At 36.1% G+C, this 16,733-nt stretch overlaps 2 protein-coding genes and 1 long non-coding RNA gene across 4 annotated transcripts in view; 2 read left to right on the top strand and 1 right to left on the bottom strand.

The window, feature by feature from the left end:
- Positions 1–15,532, bottom strand: part of LOC111434021 — a 17,980-nt gene extending 2,448 nt beyond the window's left edge. Inside the window, exons 1-2 of the long non-coding RNA XR_002708894.1 lie at positions 15,202–15,532; positions 11,895–11,900 (exon numbers count right to left, since the gene is read on the bottom strand). This is a non-coding gene — a long non-coding RNA (uncharacterized LOC111434021). The remainder of the gene's footprint in view (positions 1–11,894; positions 11,901–15,201) is intronic.
- On the top strand, positions 1,052–3,833 carry LOC111434016 (pentatricopeptide repeat-containing protein At4g21300). 2 transcript variants are annotated; one of them, XM_023071315.1, is made up of 2 exons: positions 1,052–2,270; positions 2,322–3,833. In XM_023071315.1, exons 1-2 carry the CDS (start codon positions 1,131–1,133, stop codon positions 3,705–3,707), a joined length of 2,526 nt encoding a protein of 841 aa, XP_022927083.1. In that variant the 5' UTR covers positions 1,052–1,130; the 3' UTR covers positions 3,708–3,833. The 2 variants fall into 2 exon arrangements, with proteins under 2 accessions (XP_022927083.1, XP_022927082.1); XM_023071314.1 differs by having other exon boundaries at positions 1,053–3,833.
- Positions 14,582–15,418, top strand: LOC111434020 (protein G1-like6). Its single transcript, XM_023071321.1, has one exon. It carries the CDS (start codon positions 14,617–14,619, stop codon positions 15,157–15,159), a length of 543 nt encoding a protein of 180 aa, XP_022927089.1. The 5' UTR covers positions 14,582–14,616; the 3' UTR covers positions 15,160–15,418.
- Positions 15,533–16,733: the final 1,201 nt, after the last annotated feature.

Here is a 16,733-nt window from a genome sequence, read left to right as displayed (position 1 = left end):
TTTTTTTTTTTTTTTTTTTTTTTGTAGATTTATTATTATTATTATTATTATTTTAAGGTATTATCCAGTCTTTATGAATATATTTTAAATAAAATATACATTTTTTTATTAATTTTTGTGAGAAAAAATGGTTTGTTTATGACCTAAAATTTGAGTTTTTAAAAATGGCTTTTATTTTCTTAAAACTTTTTTATTTTCAAAGCATGGGTTGATTTTTAAACAAAAATCAAATAACAACAAAATTAAATAATTATCAAATAAAATTTAAATTAATTAATTTTTAAAGTCTGAGACAAAATAGAATAACTGAATATTTTAAAATAATTAAGCGTATCAGACTATGGTACCAACACCTCGTACCTTCAATGCTATGATACAATTGAGCTTGACTAAGTCTTGAGGGTCACCAACCACTTCGAGCTGTGACGTAGTCATTAATAGTCGACTGACATATACGTATGAGTTGGTATAGGTACAAAGTCACTCCTCTATGTTTATGATTACGTATGCGACATGTAGATACTGGGTCACCGATAGAGCCATTTAGGATTATGCCGGATTCTAGTCATTTGCACGTTTAGATCAATTCAGCCTAAAAATTTGCATTCATAATTAGAACATATTAATTAATTTGGCATGTCCTTTTTACGATGTATTCTTTAAAGCTTTTTAAATTTGAGAAACGCAACTCTTAGATATACAATCTGAACACCGAGAGAGCTATCAAAACACACCATTAGCATTCTTGATAGCAATAGATCGAAGAAAAATTTAAACAAATGGAAATCAATCGGATGAAGTATCATCGAAGTAGTGCAAGAGTTGCAGGTTTGGAACGAACCAAAGATACAAAAAAAAAAAAAAAAACTATTTAATTTCTATTATGGAAGAATTAGTGTGATGTTTAGGGTTTAAATCAATTGCTCTCTCATTACTGGTTCGGAGTATTTTTAATCTTTTCGTAAATTCGATTTCGTGTTAAAATATTACATTTTATAATTTCTCCAAGAACAAAAATGTCTCGCTGTTTTTCGGAACCCAAAATTCAATCCAGGAGCAAGACTAATAGCAAAAGATTCGGGGGGCGGGCTGGGCCTTCGGCCAAATGAACATGATTTGATCAACGAAGCATGTTCTACATATTTCGTTCCCAATTTTATTTTTCAGTTCATAGATTTCTTCCTCGTTTCTCTCGACTCGAGTTTCTCTTTTCTACTCAATCCAACTACAAAAATCCGACAAGCCCCACTTTGTTTTCGTCGAGTGCAGAAGCCGCACTGACTTCAATCTTTCAAGCTTGCAACGACCATTCTCTTCTTCGTCAAGGTAAGCAATCTCATGCTCATGCCATTGTCAGTGGAATTGATCGAAATGGATATCTGGGTTCTAGGATTTTGGGTATGTATGTGCTTGCGGGCAGTCTCGAGGATGCCAAGAACATGTTTTATACGCTTCAATTGGGATGTTCTTCGACTTGGAATTGGATGATTAGGGGGTTTACAATGATGGGTCGGTTTAATTATGCTTTGTTGTTTTATTTTAAGATGTTGGGTGCTGGAATTTCTCCTGATAAGTATACATTTCCTTATGTGGTTAAAGCCTGTGGTGCTTTGAATAGTGTGAAGATGGGTAGGATTGTTCATGAAACTGTTGATTTATTGGGTCTTAAGGAGGATGCCTTTGTGGGGAGTTCTTTAATTAAGTTGTATGCTGAGAATGGTCACTTGAGGGATGCACAGTACCTGTTTGATAATATTCCTCAGAAGGATTGTGTTTTGTGGAATGTTATGCTGAATGGTTATGTGAAAAATGGGGACTCTGGTAATGCTATTAAGATATTTTTGGACATGAGACATAGTGAGATTAAGCCGAATTCGGTAACCTTTGCTTGTGTTTTATCGGTTTGTGCCTCGGAGGCAATGCTTGATTTAGGTACTCAACTTCACGGGCTTGCTGTTAGTTTCGGGCTGGAGTTGGATTCTCCGGTGGCTAATACGTTGTTGGCTGTGTACTCGAAATGCCAATGCTTAGAAGCTGCACGTAAACTGTTTGATATGATGCCGCGAAGTGACTTGGTGAGTTGGAATGGAATAATATCTGGGTATGTACAGAATGGTTTGATGAGTGAGGCTGAACGTTTGTGTCGGGGGATGATATCTGCAGGAATAAAGCCTGACTCGATCACTTTTGCGAGTTTTTTACCTTGTGTAGCTGAGGTGTTGAGTCTCGAACATTGCAAGGAAATTCATGGTTACATCATAAGGCATGGTGTAGCTTTGGATGTGTTCTTAAAAAGTGCTCTAATTGACATATACTTGAAGTGCAGGGATGTGGAAATGGCACGAAAAATTTTGCGCCAAAGTAGTTCGTTTGATACTGTCGTGTGCACGGCCATGATTTCAGGGTACGTGCTTAATGGGATGAACATAGAAGCAGTGGAGGCGTTTAGATGGTTGCTGCAAGAGAGAATGAAGCCGACTTCTGTGACGTTTGCGAGTGTCTTTCCAGCGTTTGCTGGCTTGGCAGCTTTAAACTTAGGAAAGGAATTGCACTGTAGTATCATAAAAAATAGTCTTGATAGAAAATGTCATGTAGGCAGTGCTGTTCTGGACATGTATGCAAAGTGTGGACGGTTGGACCTTGCTCGTCGAGTTTTTGACAGAATGACTGAAAGGGATGCTATATGCTGGAACTCCATGATCACAAGTTGTTCGCAGAACGGCAGACCAGGCGAGGCCATCGATCTTTTCCGTCAAATGGGAATGGAGGGAACTCCGTACGACTGTGTGAGCATATCCGGTGCTCTATCTGCTTGTGCAAACTTACCTGCTCTCCATTATGGAAAAGAGATCCATGGCTTCATGATCAAAGGCCCTTTAAGGTCTGATCTTTATGCCGAGAGTTCACTGATAGACATGTATGCTAAGTGCGGAAACTTGAACCTCTCTCGACGAGTGTTCAACACGATGCAAGGAAAAAACGAGGTCTCCTGGAATAGCATTATTTCAGCCTATGGCAACCACGGTGATTTAAAGGAGTGTCTTGCTCTGTTCCACGAAATGTTAAAAAACGACATCCAGCCCGACCATGTCACCTTTATCGGCATCATATCTGCTTGCGGCCACGCTGGCCAAGTCGATGAAGGAATTAGATATTACCACCTCATGACAGAGGAATACAGAATCCCAGCTCGAATGGAGCACTATGCCTGCATGGTTGATTTGTTTGGGCGTGCAGGTCGTTTGAATGAAGCATTTGAAACCATTAGTAACATGCCATTCCCTCCAGATGCAGGTGTATGGGGAACGCTACTCGGGGCCTGCCACGTTCATGGGAACGTCGAGCTCGCTGAAGTGGCATCAAAACATCTATTTGATTTAGACCCTCTAAACTCTGGCTACTATGTATTGCTTGCAAATGTGCAGGCTGGAGCTGGAAAATGGAAGAAGGTACTCAAAGTACGAAGCATAATGAAAGAACGAGGAGTTCGAAAGATTCCTGGTTATAGCTGGATCGAGGTCAATAACGCCACCCACATGTTCGTTGCAGCCGATGGAAGCCATCCGCTTACCGCTCAGATCTATTCCGTGCTGGATAGTCTTCTTTTCGAACTGAAAAAAGAAGGGTATGTTCCTCAACTCTACCTTCCAATGCACCCACAACTTCTTATGAGTAAATCATTATCAGAAACTGCTTTACAAGATTGAAAATTCAGATTCATTGATGAAATAGCCAGATTTTTTGTTTATCTGTCTAGTTTACAACATTGTTCTAGGGATAAGATAGAATATGTTATGATAATTTCTTGAGCTGATGATCATGAACTCTTCTAACTTGTCGTCTCCCTTTGTCTGAAACACTTTCCTACAAGAGCTGAAACTTCAATGATATCATTTTTTAGAAGATTTAGAGTCCAAGGACAAAGAATTTGAAGAAAGAAAGGCTGGAAAAGAGAGTGGGAGAAGAAAAAAGTGTATGAACAATTATTGAGCTGATGAAATATGGGGAAACCCCACGTAGAGCCCAATGCTTTGACCCATTAGAGCTTGAAAGGGAACTGAGATTTCACTAAAATATAAATTTTGTGGACACCAACGAATGATAAGACCCTCTGCCTTAACTCATTAATGATATGATGTTAAGCTATGTCCATTCTCCCCATCTCTTGTCTAACCTCCTTTGTCCCTTTCCGTAGTGCATTGTCCTTTTTCCTTTCTTAGATTCACCATTAAGAAAAGGGTTTAGAGATCCTACCGGTTTGGGGAGGGGAACGAAACATTCCTTATAAGGGTGTGGAAACCTCTCCCTAATAGATGTGTTCTTAAACCGTGAGGCTGAGGGGAACGAAACATTCCTTATAATGGTGTGGAAACCTCTCCCTAATAGATGTGTTCTTAAACCGTGAGGCTGACGACGATACGTAACGGGTCAAAGCGGACAATATCTGTTAGCGGTGGGCTTGTGTTGTTACAAATGGGATCAGAGTCTAGACACTGGGCGGTGTGCCAACGGGGACGCTGGCCCCTTAGGGGAGTAGATTGTGAGATCTCACGTCGATTGGAGAGGGGAACGAAACATTTCTTATAAAGGTGTGAAAACCTTTCCCTAGTAGACACGTTTTAAAACCGTGAGGCTGATGGTGATATTTAACAGGTCAAAGCGGACAATATCTGTTAGCTCGGCTTGGGTTGTTACAAATAGGATCAGAGCCTAGACACTGGGCAGTGTGCCAGCGAGGACGTTGGGCTCCCAATGGGGGTAGATTGTGAGATCGTACATTGGTTGGAGAGGGGAACGAAACATTTCTTGTAAGGGTGTGAAAACCTCTCCCTAGTAGGCGCGTTTTGAAACCGCAAGGCTAACGGTGATATTTAACGAACCAAAACGGACAGTATCTGCTAGTGGTGGGCTTGGGCTGTTACAATATCCAACTTCAAGTTAAAATGAGTCGAGGTTAGATCAGTCTTTCGTGATAACCTTAGAAGCCTAGTGATATGACTATTATATGCATTTCGAGACACAACAAGAACACATTTATTGATTGGCTCTGTACAGTTAGTGTCTAACACGTTTATTGTGCTAGCCAGTGTTTGATACGTATCCAACAAGTAACAAACTAAAAAAACATAAACTCAAAGACTTCGAACAAAAAGCCTTAATATCAAATTAGAAAACATAAACTCAAAGACTTCGAACAAAAAGTCTCAATATCAAATTAGAAAACATGAACACAAAAGGGTTGAACAAAAGTCTTGATAGGCAGGCGACGTGGGACAAGTTATATAGCTAGAACCAGCTATTGTGAATATGAAAGCTTATAAAATTAATGATAAAGTTTGACGTAATGTTTGGTTGGTTCTCTTAATCATTAATTAAACGCCGCATTTGAGTTGTAGCTTTCTCACCTTCCCAAATTGTTAAAATATAGTTTTTATCTCTAAACTTAGAAAAATGTCGTTTTCGATTTCGATCCCTTAAAGTCAAAAGGTTTAAATTTAGCCCTTATCGTTAAAATTTGAGTTTACTAATTGACGAGACCGTGACATGATCTGTCTTGTTGTCTTTTTTTTTAGTTCAACCACATACAGGTTGGAAAGATTCGAACATTTGACTTTCTTGCTCAAGAGTATAGGTCGTTTTATTGTCAATTACCGTCCACGTATAAGTAATAGTGTAACAGGCCAAACCCACGACTAGCAGATATTGTCCACTTTGGCTCTCACGGTTGGAGAGGTTTCCACACTCTTATAACGAATGTTTCGTTCCTCTCTCCAACCGACGTGGGATCTCACAATCCACCTCCCTTGGGGGCCCAACGTCATTATTGGCACACAACTCGATGTCTGGCTCTGATACCATTTGTAACTACTCAAACCCACCGCTAACATATATTATCCATTTTGGCTCATTACGTATCGTCATCAGCCTCATGGTTCTAAAACGTGTCTATTTGGGAGAGGTGATTCATTCCTCTCTTCAACCGATGTAGGATCTTACAAAAAATGTGTCATACCAAGAAAATAACAGTCGAATACTGATCGACAAAGACTTCTTTTTCCAGTCAGCATGAATATCCTTAACCAATAGATCAAACGTTTGAACGGATAGACGATAAAGAAAACTAGATAAAAATGTTCAAATTTCTTTAGAAGGAATGCAATGAATTAAAATTCCTCCCATGTTTGGTGAACAATTAATGTTCCAAATCTGTTCTTGGGAATCTGATTCCAAAACATTGGATGTTCGTTACATCAGAACAATCTAAAAAAAACAGCACAATTGCCAGCTCAAACCTTGGAAGCAAATCTCTGTTGTGTACTAAATCAACAAAAAAAAAAGAACAATGTGAAAATTAGCTGTCTTCTTCAAGAACATGAATTTTTTTCAAGCACATGCACCAGCTGTCACTTTAAAATCAACCCAATTTGAATGCCAACCATTCAAGGTTAATTCATAATAATGAAAAAGCTAACCTTTCCGCGTTTTGATTGGATCTCGTTCACGATCTTTTCGGTTTGAAAATAGTATAGTTTAGTTAAAAGTTGATGGGTTATTTTAATTCATATCAATTATGATAGAGAATTCAGACATACCGTGATATGATTAAAAAAGATCCATCAAATCTATTGGTTGATCTCGATCTTTTCGGTTTAAAAATAGTACAGTGGGTTATTTTAATTGGTATCAATTATGATAGAGGAATTCAGACGTGCGTGCTGTGATCAAGTTAAAGATGATTGAAAAGGTTTCATCAAAACTACGGATTGATCTCGATCTTTTCGATTTGAAAATAGTATAGTTTAGTTGAAAATTGATGGGCTGGTTATTTTAATTGATATCAATTATGATAGAGGAACTCAGGTGCCGGGATAAGATCAAGATGATTGAAAAGCTTTCCTCAAACCTATTGGTTGATCTCGATCTTTTCGGTTTGAAAATAATATAGTTTAGTTAGAAAATAATGGATTATTTTAATTGATATCAATTACGATAGAGGAATTCAGACGTGTCGTGATAAGCATTAATATCGTTTGTTATATATTTCAATATAATGGAACTCCCTTTTCTAAAAAGGTATACGATTTGACTTAAATGACCTAAGCTATATGATAGCAATTGCAAAATTGGATGGTCTAAAATGAATATCAAAAGCATCAATCATAATATGAACGGGTTGAAAAAGTTATACAAAAAAAAAAAAAAAGGTTCGAAAAAATCATAGGATCGGGAAACTTCCATTAAACGAGTTTTCCACTGATATAGGACAATAGTGGTAGAATTACGTTCAACAAATAAAATACGTACACCAATATAGTGACACTGAGCTTGAGTAAGAGAGCGGAGTTACCTCTCTTGAAGTAATAACAACTTCTTTATACGAGGGTTCGGTTAACTAAGTTAGGTTATTTGTGGGTTTCTTTAGCTAGAGGAGTTCACAGCACCCGCCTCATTAGGATTATGGGCACAACGATTTCATGTCGAGGCTGACAAGGGTTAGGTCAAAAGACGTTATTCTGTTTCTTCTTATGGTTCGGTTACTTTTAGCCTCATCCTTATTTTGTTTGACCTTTTTGAGTTTATTCGTTTGGTCCAAAATTACCCGAAACAATAATACATTTAATTTTTAAAAAGCTTTCGATAAATTTAATTTGTTTATTTATTTATTTTAGTTTATAAATTTTGATAGAGAATATGAGAGGAGAAAAAATAAAGGAAAAGAAATATATTCCCTTTCTTTTCAAAGGAAAAAAATCCCCAAAAAATCCCTTTTTCTTTTTCTTTTTCCAAAAAATCTTTTTCTATAATATAATTATCCCATTTTAAAGCATGTGAATTATTTTTTAATTAAGCATCAGACAAGAACATATATTCTGCTTAGTTCAATAATAATAATAATAATAAAATAATAAAAATTTATAAATTGTCCAAAAATTATTATAATTGTTAGATCTCGACCAAGGGAGATCGACTGATCTTGACTCTTTTCCGACTCAAAGGGCCTTGAAAGGCGGAAGAAAAGTTGTTGTTTTGAATTGAGCGGTAAAAGAAAGGCACTGGTCCCTACCGAGATTTGGCTTCATCTTTTATTCTCTTTTTGACTTCGTTCAATTATCGTAATTATCGTAATAGTTTTGTTATTATTCCAGCTCATTTCATTCTAACTCGAACAATTTAAACCTCCCGCTCTACCTATAACAGTAAGGTAGACTTTCCTTTTCGATTTTTTTAGAGAAGTTTTATGTTGGGTGACTTTCTGATATTTTTTCTATAAAGCATGTGAGTAAGAATAAAACATGTTGAAAGAACCCATGTTGGTACGTGAAGATAGTTTTTGCTCTTAAACGTGAAGGGTAAGTAACGTGACTATGTCGCACGGAAACGATGAGGTCATCAGGTGCCGAACCCAGATTCCAAATTTTGATAACGAAATTTTGTTTAATTTTGAAGATTATTCTTAAAATGTTGCATGTGAATGGCAAAGAGCATGCCTATTTGTACTATTGTCTGTGCCTTTAATATGCATATCATTATGAACTCTTAACATGGACTGTTTTTTGTTTACTGTTTATGAGCAAATTAATATTCTATCACGTTCGTTGTCGTTCGAAAATTATTGTTCCAAGCCACGAGGCTCGATCGACAATGCCCATGTAACGATGTCGATGTTGTATTGATGTGTTGCTGTTGTTGTTGATCGTGTTGTCTAGATAATGACAGAGAGGAAAAAATGCTGATTAGTGATGTTGATAATAAAAATTTAAAAGTAGATCTAAAGTTTTAGATCTGAAGTTGATGTAACGTTATACCAAACTTGAATAATGTCGTCTTATATCGAAAAGAAATTTGTATTATTAATTTTGTTTTCGTTTCTTAGAGCAATCTATAGGTTGGGTATCGAATTAATACTTGAGGTAATTCATATTTAAAATGTTAGAGAGAATATTGAAAAGGACAAATACGTAAATTTAGGTATTGCGTGTTCTAATTTTCGTTACTAAATTCATGCTAGCATCCCCTCGAGCACCACATATGGCGGAGAGTAAAGAAAACAACGATAAAAATTCAAATCGAAACCATCATCGAGGAGACTTACAATGACTTCGTATACGTTGTGGTTTGAGGTGAAAGTCAACAAGCAAAATCAAACGATCGAGGTACAACAGTGGCGATCAAGACGAAGATCTAGCCAAGAAGAAGAACGGTAACAGATCAAGCCCACCACTAACAGATATTGTTTGTTTTGGCCCGTTACGTATCATTATCAACCTCACGATTTTAAAACGCGTATGCTAGAGAGAAGTTTCTATATCCTTATAAGAAATGTTTTATTCCCCTCTCCAAACAATTTGGGATCTCACAATCCACCCCCCTTGGGGGCCCGAGCACACTGCCCACTGTTTGAATCTGATACCATTTTTAACAGCTTAATCTCACCACTAATAAATATTGTTCGCTCTGACCCATTACATATCGTCATCAACCTCACGGTTTTAAAACGCGTTTGCTAGAGAGGTTTCCACGCCCTCAAAAGGAATGCTTTGTTTCCCTCTCCAACTGATGTGAGATCTCACAAGAATTGGTCACCCAAACACGAACGAAGAGCCATAACCACGAATGGACACCACCTAGGCTACCCAAACGAACACCAGAGCCAGTGATGCAAGCTTCAAAGCTAATGACGCAAGCTACGGTCAAAACCTATAGCTATTGGTGCAACATAAACACGAAAATTTAGGGGTTTTTTTCTTACTTTCAAAACTTCTAGACTATTACATTTCTTCGAATCTAGACCTCAAGAACAAAAGGTATATTGAAATCACCTTTCGTTCGAATGATTGAATTGATTGATAAAACAACAAGTCGTATTGATGCAATCCTCGAATAAACGAACGAACGAACGAACGAAGATTATATGATTTAATGCCAAATTGATTAGGATTAAAGAAGGAGTAAAACATGAATTGTAAAGAAGAAAGTAGGGCATCACTTTCACACGAAATATTATCCTCATAATGATACCTAAGTGGGCTTGGAACTGTGGCCACCAAATGACCCTTTCCAACCATCCCAATCATGCACACTCCCATCCCTTCACACCTTCTTCAAACTCCATTAATGCTCCCACCATTTTTCCTTTTTCTTTTTCTTTTCAAGAAAATGTCTTTTTCATTACTAAAATCCCATTCCACCCCCCTACCATCTCCATAATTCTCTCCTAATTACGGTTTTCGGCTCCTACGGTTCGCACTCACATGCCTTCTAAGATTTAGGGTTCGGGGTTCGAACTCACATGCCTTCTAGGATTTAGGGTTTAGGATTCAGGGTTCAGGGTTCGGACTCACATGCCTACTAGAGTTTAGGGTTTAGGGTTCAGACTCACGTGCCTTCTAGAGTTTAGGGTTCAGGGTTCAGGGTTCAAACTCACATGCCTTCTAGGGTTTAGGGTTCAGGGTTCATACTCACATGCCTTCTAGGATTTAGGGTTTAGGGTTCAAGGTTCAGGGTTCAGGGTTCAGGGTTCGGACTCACATGCCTTCTAGGGTTTAGGGTTTAGGGTTCGGACTCACATGCCTTCTAGGGTTTAGGGTTTAGGGTTCGGACTCACATGCCTTCTAGGGTTCAGGGTTCGGACTCACATGCCTTCTAGAGTTTAGGGTTTAGGGTTCGGACTCACGTGCCTTCTAGGATTTAGGGTTTAGGGTTCGGACTCACATGCCTTCTAGGGTTCAGGGTTCGGACTCACATGCCTTCTAGAGTTTAGGGTTTAGGGTTCGGACTCACGTGCCTTCTAGGGTTTAGGGTTCAGGGTTCAAACTCACATGCCTTCTAGGGTTTAGGGTTCAAGGTTCGGACTCACGTGCCTTCTAGTGTTTAGAGTTCAGGGTTCAGGGTTCAGACTCACATGCCTTCTAGAATTTAGGGTTTAGGGTTTAGGGTTAGGACTCACATGCCTTCTAGAACCAAAGATCTCCAAGCCTGTGCATACAATTAGTTAGCCTTGCAGCGACAAAAGGATTAGACGTCCCATATGCTACGGTTCCCTACAGCCCGAACCCAGTGCTACATTAGGAGTACGCTACCCTCCTAGGCGTCGATTTTCAAATTTACTTCGTTTTTTTAGTTACACAACAATTGTAGTGTAGAAATCGAACCATCAACTTTTGAGATGACTAACCTAAGATATGTTTGATTATTTTATTTTCTCGAGGTTAATTGATTTATCACGTAACTTCAACCCTATCTAAAAAATTTCAAACCTACAAAACTTTAAGATATCGAAACTTAAAATATCTAGAATTTGGCATCTAAGGCAGAGGAATTATTCGAGGAGATGTATCTCGAGATTTATTTATCTCAAAATTTATTTATGGGTAATAATAAAATAGGACAAAAATAATAATAATAATAAAATTTATGTAAAAAGTGTGAAAAGTATTATTTGATATTCAAAATAAATAGTAAATTTAGGTACACTTTAATGCAAAAGTGGTGAGAATTGGCATCTTTTTTGTTCGGTTTTTTATTTATTTTATTTTATTTTATTTATTTGGTTGTTTTTTGTTTCCTTATTTCCTTTTCTCCAACTAAGCATAGTGTGTATTTGTCGTCACAAAGGGAGAAAACAAGAGAGAGAAACAAACACATTAATTAAGAGAGAGAAAATCATAAGGGTTGGTCCTCCTAACGCCACCTACCCTAAACTAATTATATATTTATATATATATATATATTTCTTAAATTACGAAATATTAAATTTTTTATTATGATGGGGAATGAAATAGGTAGCGGGAATGGGACGTAGAAGGTTTTTTTCGTCCTCATCTTGTCTCGTGGACATCTCTACTTTCCTGTCTCTGTCTTTGTTTAACTGATTGGGAGAAATCTCTTCTCACTCTCTTCTCGATTTTTCATTTAAATGAGGATTTCCTATTCGAACCACACAGATTAAATGGATGTCTCTAATTTTAATAATAAAAAATTATTTTTTTTTTCATCGTGATACCTTTAGACATATTCTATTTTAGTTTATGTAATGACTCATGTCCAAAATTATTATCAAGATTTGGAATTTGAAATTGGCACATGATGACTCCGACATTCCTTAGTGACATGATCATGTTACTTATTATTTGCTTCTAAAGTGGAGACTATTTTCACTGACCAACTAGTATGTTTTTCCTCACTTACATGCATATTAAAAAAAATCCGAGGAGGTCACTCAACAAAGAATCGTTCCAAGCAAAACACGCTCTTTAACTGTAGAGTTTCTATAATTGAGCCACTGAAGAAGAAGGTGCACATTGTTGGTGTAAGTAGTAACTTTCATTTTCTTTAAGTCTTTCTTAGTCATATTATTGTTAAGGGTGTCACATGCCCAACACCTTTCGTCTTGGTTTGTCCCAAACCATACCTTACTGGGAGAGGTATCAGTTTGATACTATTTGTAACGAACCATGTCCATGATTCAAATCCAAATACTGAATCATAATCCAATTCTTGGATATGGGACATTAAATTTGTAATGGCCCAGATCCATCGCTAGGAGATATTGTCCTCTTTGGGCTTTCCCTTTCGGGATTCCCCTCAAGGCTTTAAAACGCGTCTACTAGCGATGGATCTGGGCGTTACAAATGATATCAGAGTCAGACATCAAACGATGTGTCAACTTTCTTGCTATTCCCTGAAGGGGGGTAGACATGAGGTGGTGTGCCAGTAAGGACGCTGGGCCCCGAAGGGGGTAGTTTGGTGGCGGTCCCACATCGATTGGAGGAAGGAAAGAGTGCCAACGAGAACACTGGGCCCCGAAGGGGAGTGGATTGTGATGTCCCACATTGGTTGGGGAGGAGAACAAAACATCATTTATAAGGGTGTGGAAACCTTCCCTAGCCCAAAGAGGACAATATCTACTAGCGGTGGATCCAAATCTTCCAATATTTTCAATTCTATTTTTTTTTTAATAAAAAAAAGACACTTTAGAATAACATATAGCTAAAAACATTATACATAAAAATTAAAATAGAATAGACCAAAGTTTGATACAATAATGAGAGTGGATATCATATTTTTTAAAAAAATTATTTTATTGAAAATAAGATTGGATATGTAATTATTGAGCATATGGCATATTCAAATATGTGGGAATTAAATAATTGAGAGCGTGAGGAATGGAATTTAATCTAATAAGAGAGGGCATTTTGGAATTTCGAGAAAATTATATTATTATTATTATTATTATTTACAGAAAATAACAAAAAAACATTTAATCTACTCCAATTTAAAAACATTATCTTATAACTGTAAATAATTAAATAATTATATAATTATATAATGTCCAAAATAAAAGGTCATGTCACGTTTTATTCAGGCATTATCATCCACGAATCGTACATGGCGCAATTAAAAAAATGGAAGAGTAAATGAAAATGCTTTTAATTACGTCATTCCCCAAAAAAAAAAAAAAATACCATTATTCTTTTGTTTTTATCCTCAAAATAATAATAATAATACACGTACAAATTAAATTATAAATTTTAAAATTTTAAAGACACGTTTGGTAACAACTTAAGTTTGGTCTCTTCAGAGGCTCAGTGCCTTCGAGAGGTTTTCGAGATCTTACGGTCCACCCTTTTTAGGGGTCAGTGTCCTCGTTAGCACACAAGTCACTATCTAGCTTACCACAAGTAGATATGGTTCTTTATGAGCTTCCCTTCTTTTTAGAGATTTATAAGTCATTTTTAATAAGTTATTAAATATTTTTTTAAAAATAATTTATTTTAAACATAAATTTAAATTAAAATAATTTTGCCTAACCATTTAGACAATTTCCCAGAATATTACGCCAATCTAATAACTTTAATTTCCCAAAATGGGTATCAACTCATTTAATAGATGGTATTCCTTAAGCTAAAATTCACATACTTCAGGAGGGTAATAAAGGAAATTACATTTACCCACTAATTTTAATATTAAATAATTAAAGCCTAAAATAAAAAAAAATAAAAAAGCAAGAAAATTAATATTTCTATTTATTGAACAATTAAAAAAATTAAAAAAAATTTGAAATAGATTTTTATGGATTTATACGCCTTATCATGTTGCTGGATTCCAAGTTTATATGAATTTCTGGAGGTCGACTTCAAAGTCATAATCGAGATTTTCGTAAGAGAAAAGAAGACCGAGTACCAAGGGAGTATCCGTATCCATAAAATACCGACACGTATTAAATAATTATTTAATTTAAAAAAAAAGTTAGTAATTTATGAATTTATTATTTATAAAGTTGGAATGCGTAAAAGAAATGTTAATTATCCATAGCCAGAAGTATATCATATGACGTGAAAGATACTTGAAATTTGAAAATGGTCCACAATGGCATGACGTGGCTGTCAATGCTGTGGTCCCACCTTTTGTCTCCTCAAATGGTCCCCACACTCTTTATTTTTTATTTTTTATTATTATTATTTATTTATCTTTTTTACACTTTTGCCCTCTGTCTTCCACCCCCATCAAAAAGAAATCCCCTTTATATATTCTCTTCCATTTCGCTTCCTCCGTTCATCATTCTCTGTTTTCTTTTCCCATTTTCTCTCTATTTCTTCCCTCTCTGTTTCCGCCATGTCAGCCGCCGTAGCAGCCGCCGCCGCCGCCGCTGCCCTAGCCCGACGGAGCTCCTCCTCTTCCTCCTCGTCCACTACCTCCAACCGATCCTCCTCCGGCTCTTTCTACAGTCAATACTACCCGTCGCCCTCTGTATCGGTCCGACAGCCGCCATTGGCCAGCCGGTATGAGTGCCGGAAACGGCTAGACTGGAGTAAATTCCGGCAGTATCTGAGAAGTCGGTGCCCGACATTGAGCCTCTCCACCTGCACCGGAGCGGATATTGTCGAGTTCCTCTGCTATTTAGACGAATTCGGCGACACCAAAGTACACGCCGACACCTGCCCTAATTTCGGCCACCGCTACCCGGTCGATCCCTACTGCGATTGCCCCACCCAACAACCGTGGAACAGCGTCGCCGGTCTCATCAGCCGCCTCCGCGTCGCCTTCGAGGAAAACGGCGGCAACCCAGTCACCAACCCCTTTAATGCCGTCGACGTCAAAATTTACCTCGACGACATTAAGGACTCCCAAAACAGATCCCGAGGAATTGATCGGTAAGAATAAAAAAAAACACAGTAAAAATAGCGTTAACTGAGACACACACCGCCGCCGAGCTCGGCGGCTATGGCGGATTCCGATCCCAAATCTTACCGGACTGGTTTGATTTTCCGCCATAGCTAAGAATTTCAAGGAAAATTTGACTGAAAACGCTTACTCCTCTGGATTCGCTGTACAAATTAAAGAACCCAACAACTTAATTTATTTTTTCTTCCTTTTATGTAAGAATCTAAAACAAAATATTAGATTGGGTTCTTCACATCTTGTTTGTATTATTTAGCAAATTGATTCAATTTTATGAAATGGGTCTTGTTCTAATTTGTTTAAGATATTGAAATTTTAGGTCTTGATGTGAATTAAAGTTTGGCATAAAAAAAAAATAAAAAAATTCCCCATTTGATTATGATAAGAAGTTTCCTAGAATTGTTTTTTTTATAATTTTTTTTAATTTTCACGACCGCGTTAGTAAAAGAATCATTAGCTATAATTCATATCTTATCGACCAAATTATACTCAGATTTACCCTAAATTAATCTTAATAATACAGATTAAGAGTTCGACTTATATTAGATTAATTAACGTAGGTTCTTAATTAATTCGGAGTGAGTTTGATTTAAGTTATTTTAAATGTCAGCACTTATTATTTAATTTTTTTGATGATGATATTTTAATATATAAATCAAACGATATAATAAAAATAATGAACGAGTCCAATAGAATTTAGTTTTGACTTTTAATTTTTTAATTTTTTTTTAATAAGATAAGAACAGAATCACTAAATTGATTAATTTTTTAAAATGGATATTATAGGAAAACCTTGTTTTCCAAGTAATGCAAAAAAGCAAAAAAGCAAAAAAAAAATAAAATAATAATAATTAAATTAATTAAGACCAAGAACAAGTCATCAAAAATATAATTTTTAATTAAGAATATCTTTTTTCTTCTCTCTCCTCATTTTTTTTCTCTCTCTCCTCTTCGTTAACTTATGCAAGTACCTTATAGTACACAAGAATTTGACAAAAAAAAAAAAATAATAATAATTAAAATTGAGTTAAAATATTAATTATAGGGTTGAATTTATTTCAAATGTAATTTTATAGCCACATAAATTAAAGTTGTGGCCATATTATAGATATTTCCACGTTATTTACCTCCAAAATTTCCCTTTTTTTTTCAAATAAATGGTGGGGAAAAGAGCTGACTTTTATTTTAAAAAATGACCTAACTTTGCTTTATTTATTTATTTTTTAATTTTTAAATTTCAATATTATTTGTGGAAATAGGTGGTTTTGGATCATATTTTTGTCTTGTTGCCCTTTTTTTTTCTTTTTTTTAGGTAATTATGATTATGATTTTGATTAAAAATATTCATAATTTATTATATATAAGCAAAAGTTTAATTAAAAATCAATTTTATCTGTTGATTTGATAAAGCGATACGATAACGTTGGAGTGAGAGATAGTGCGTTCATACTCTTTTGATATTAGACGTTTTTATTATTTATTTATTTATTTACAGATATTGATGGAAGATATATTTTATTCTTATGTCCATAATTTAGAGGTTTTTGGGC

The sequence above is a fragment of the Cucurbita moschata genome, unplaced genomic scaffold, assembly GCF_002738365.1.
Source record: "Cucurbita moschata cultivar Rifu unplaced genomic scaffold, Cmos_1.0 Cmo_Scf00044, whole genome shotgun sequence".
NCBI classification, from domain to species: domain Eukaryota; kingdom Viridiplantae; phylum Streptophyta; class Magnoliopsida; order Cucurbitales; family Cucurbitaceae; genus Cucurbita; species Cucurbita moschata.
This window is presented reverse-complemented; position numbering and strand designations above follow the sequence as displayed.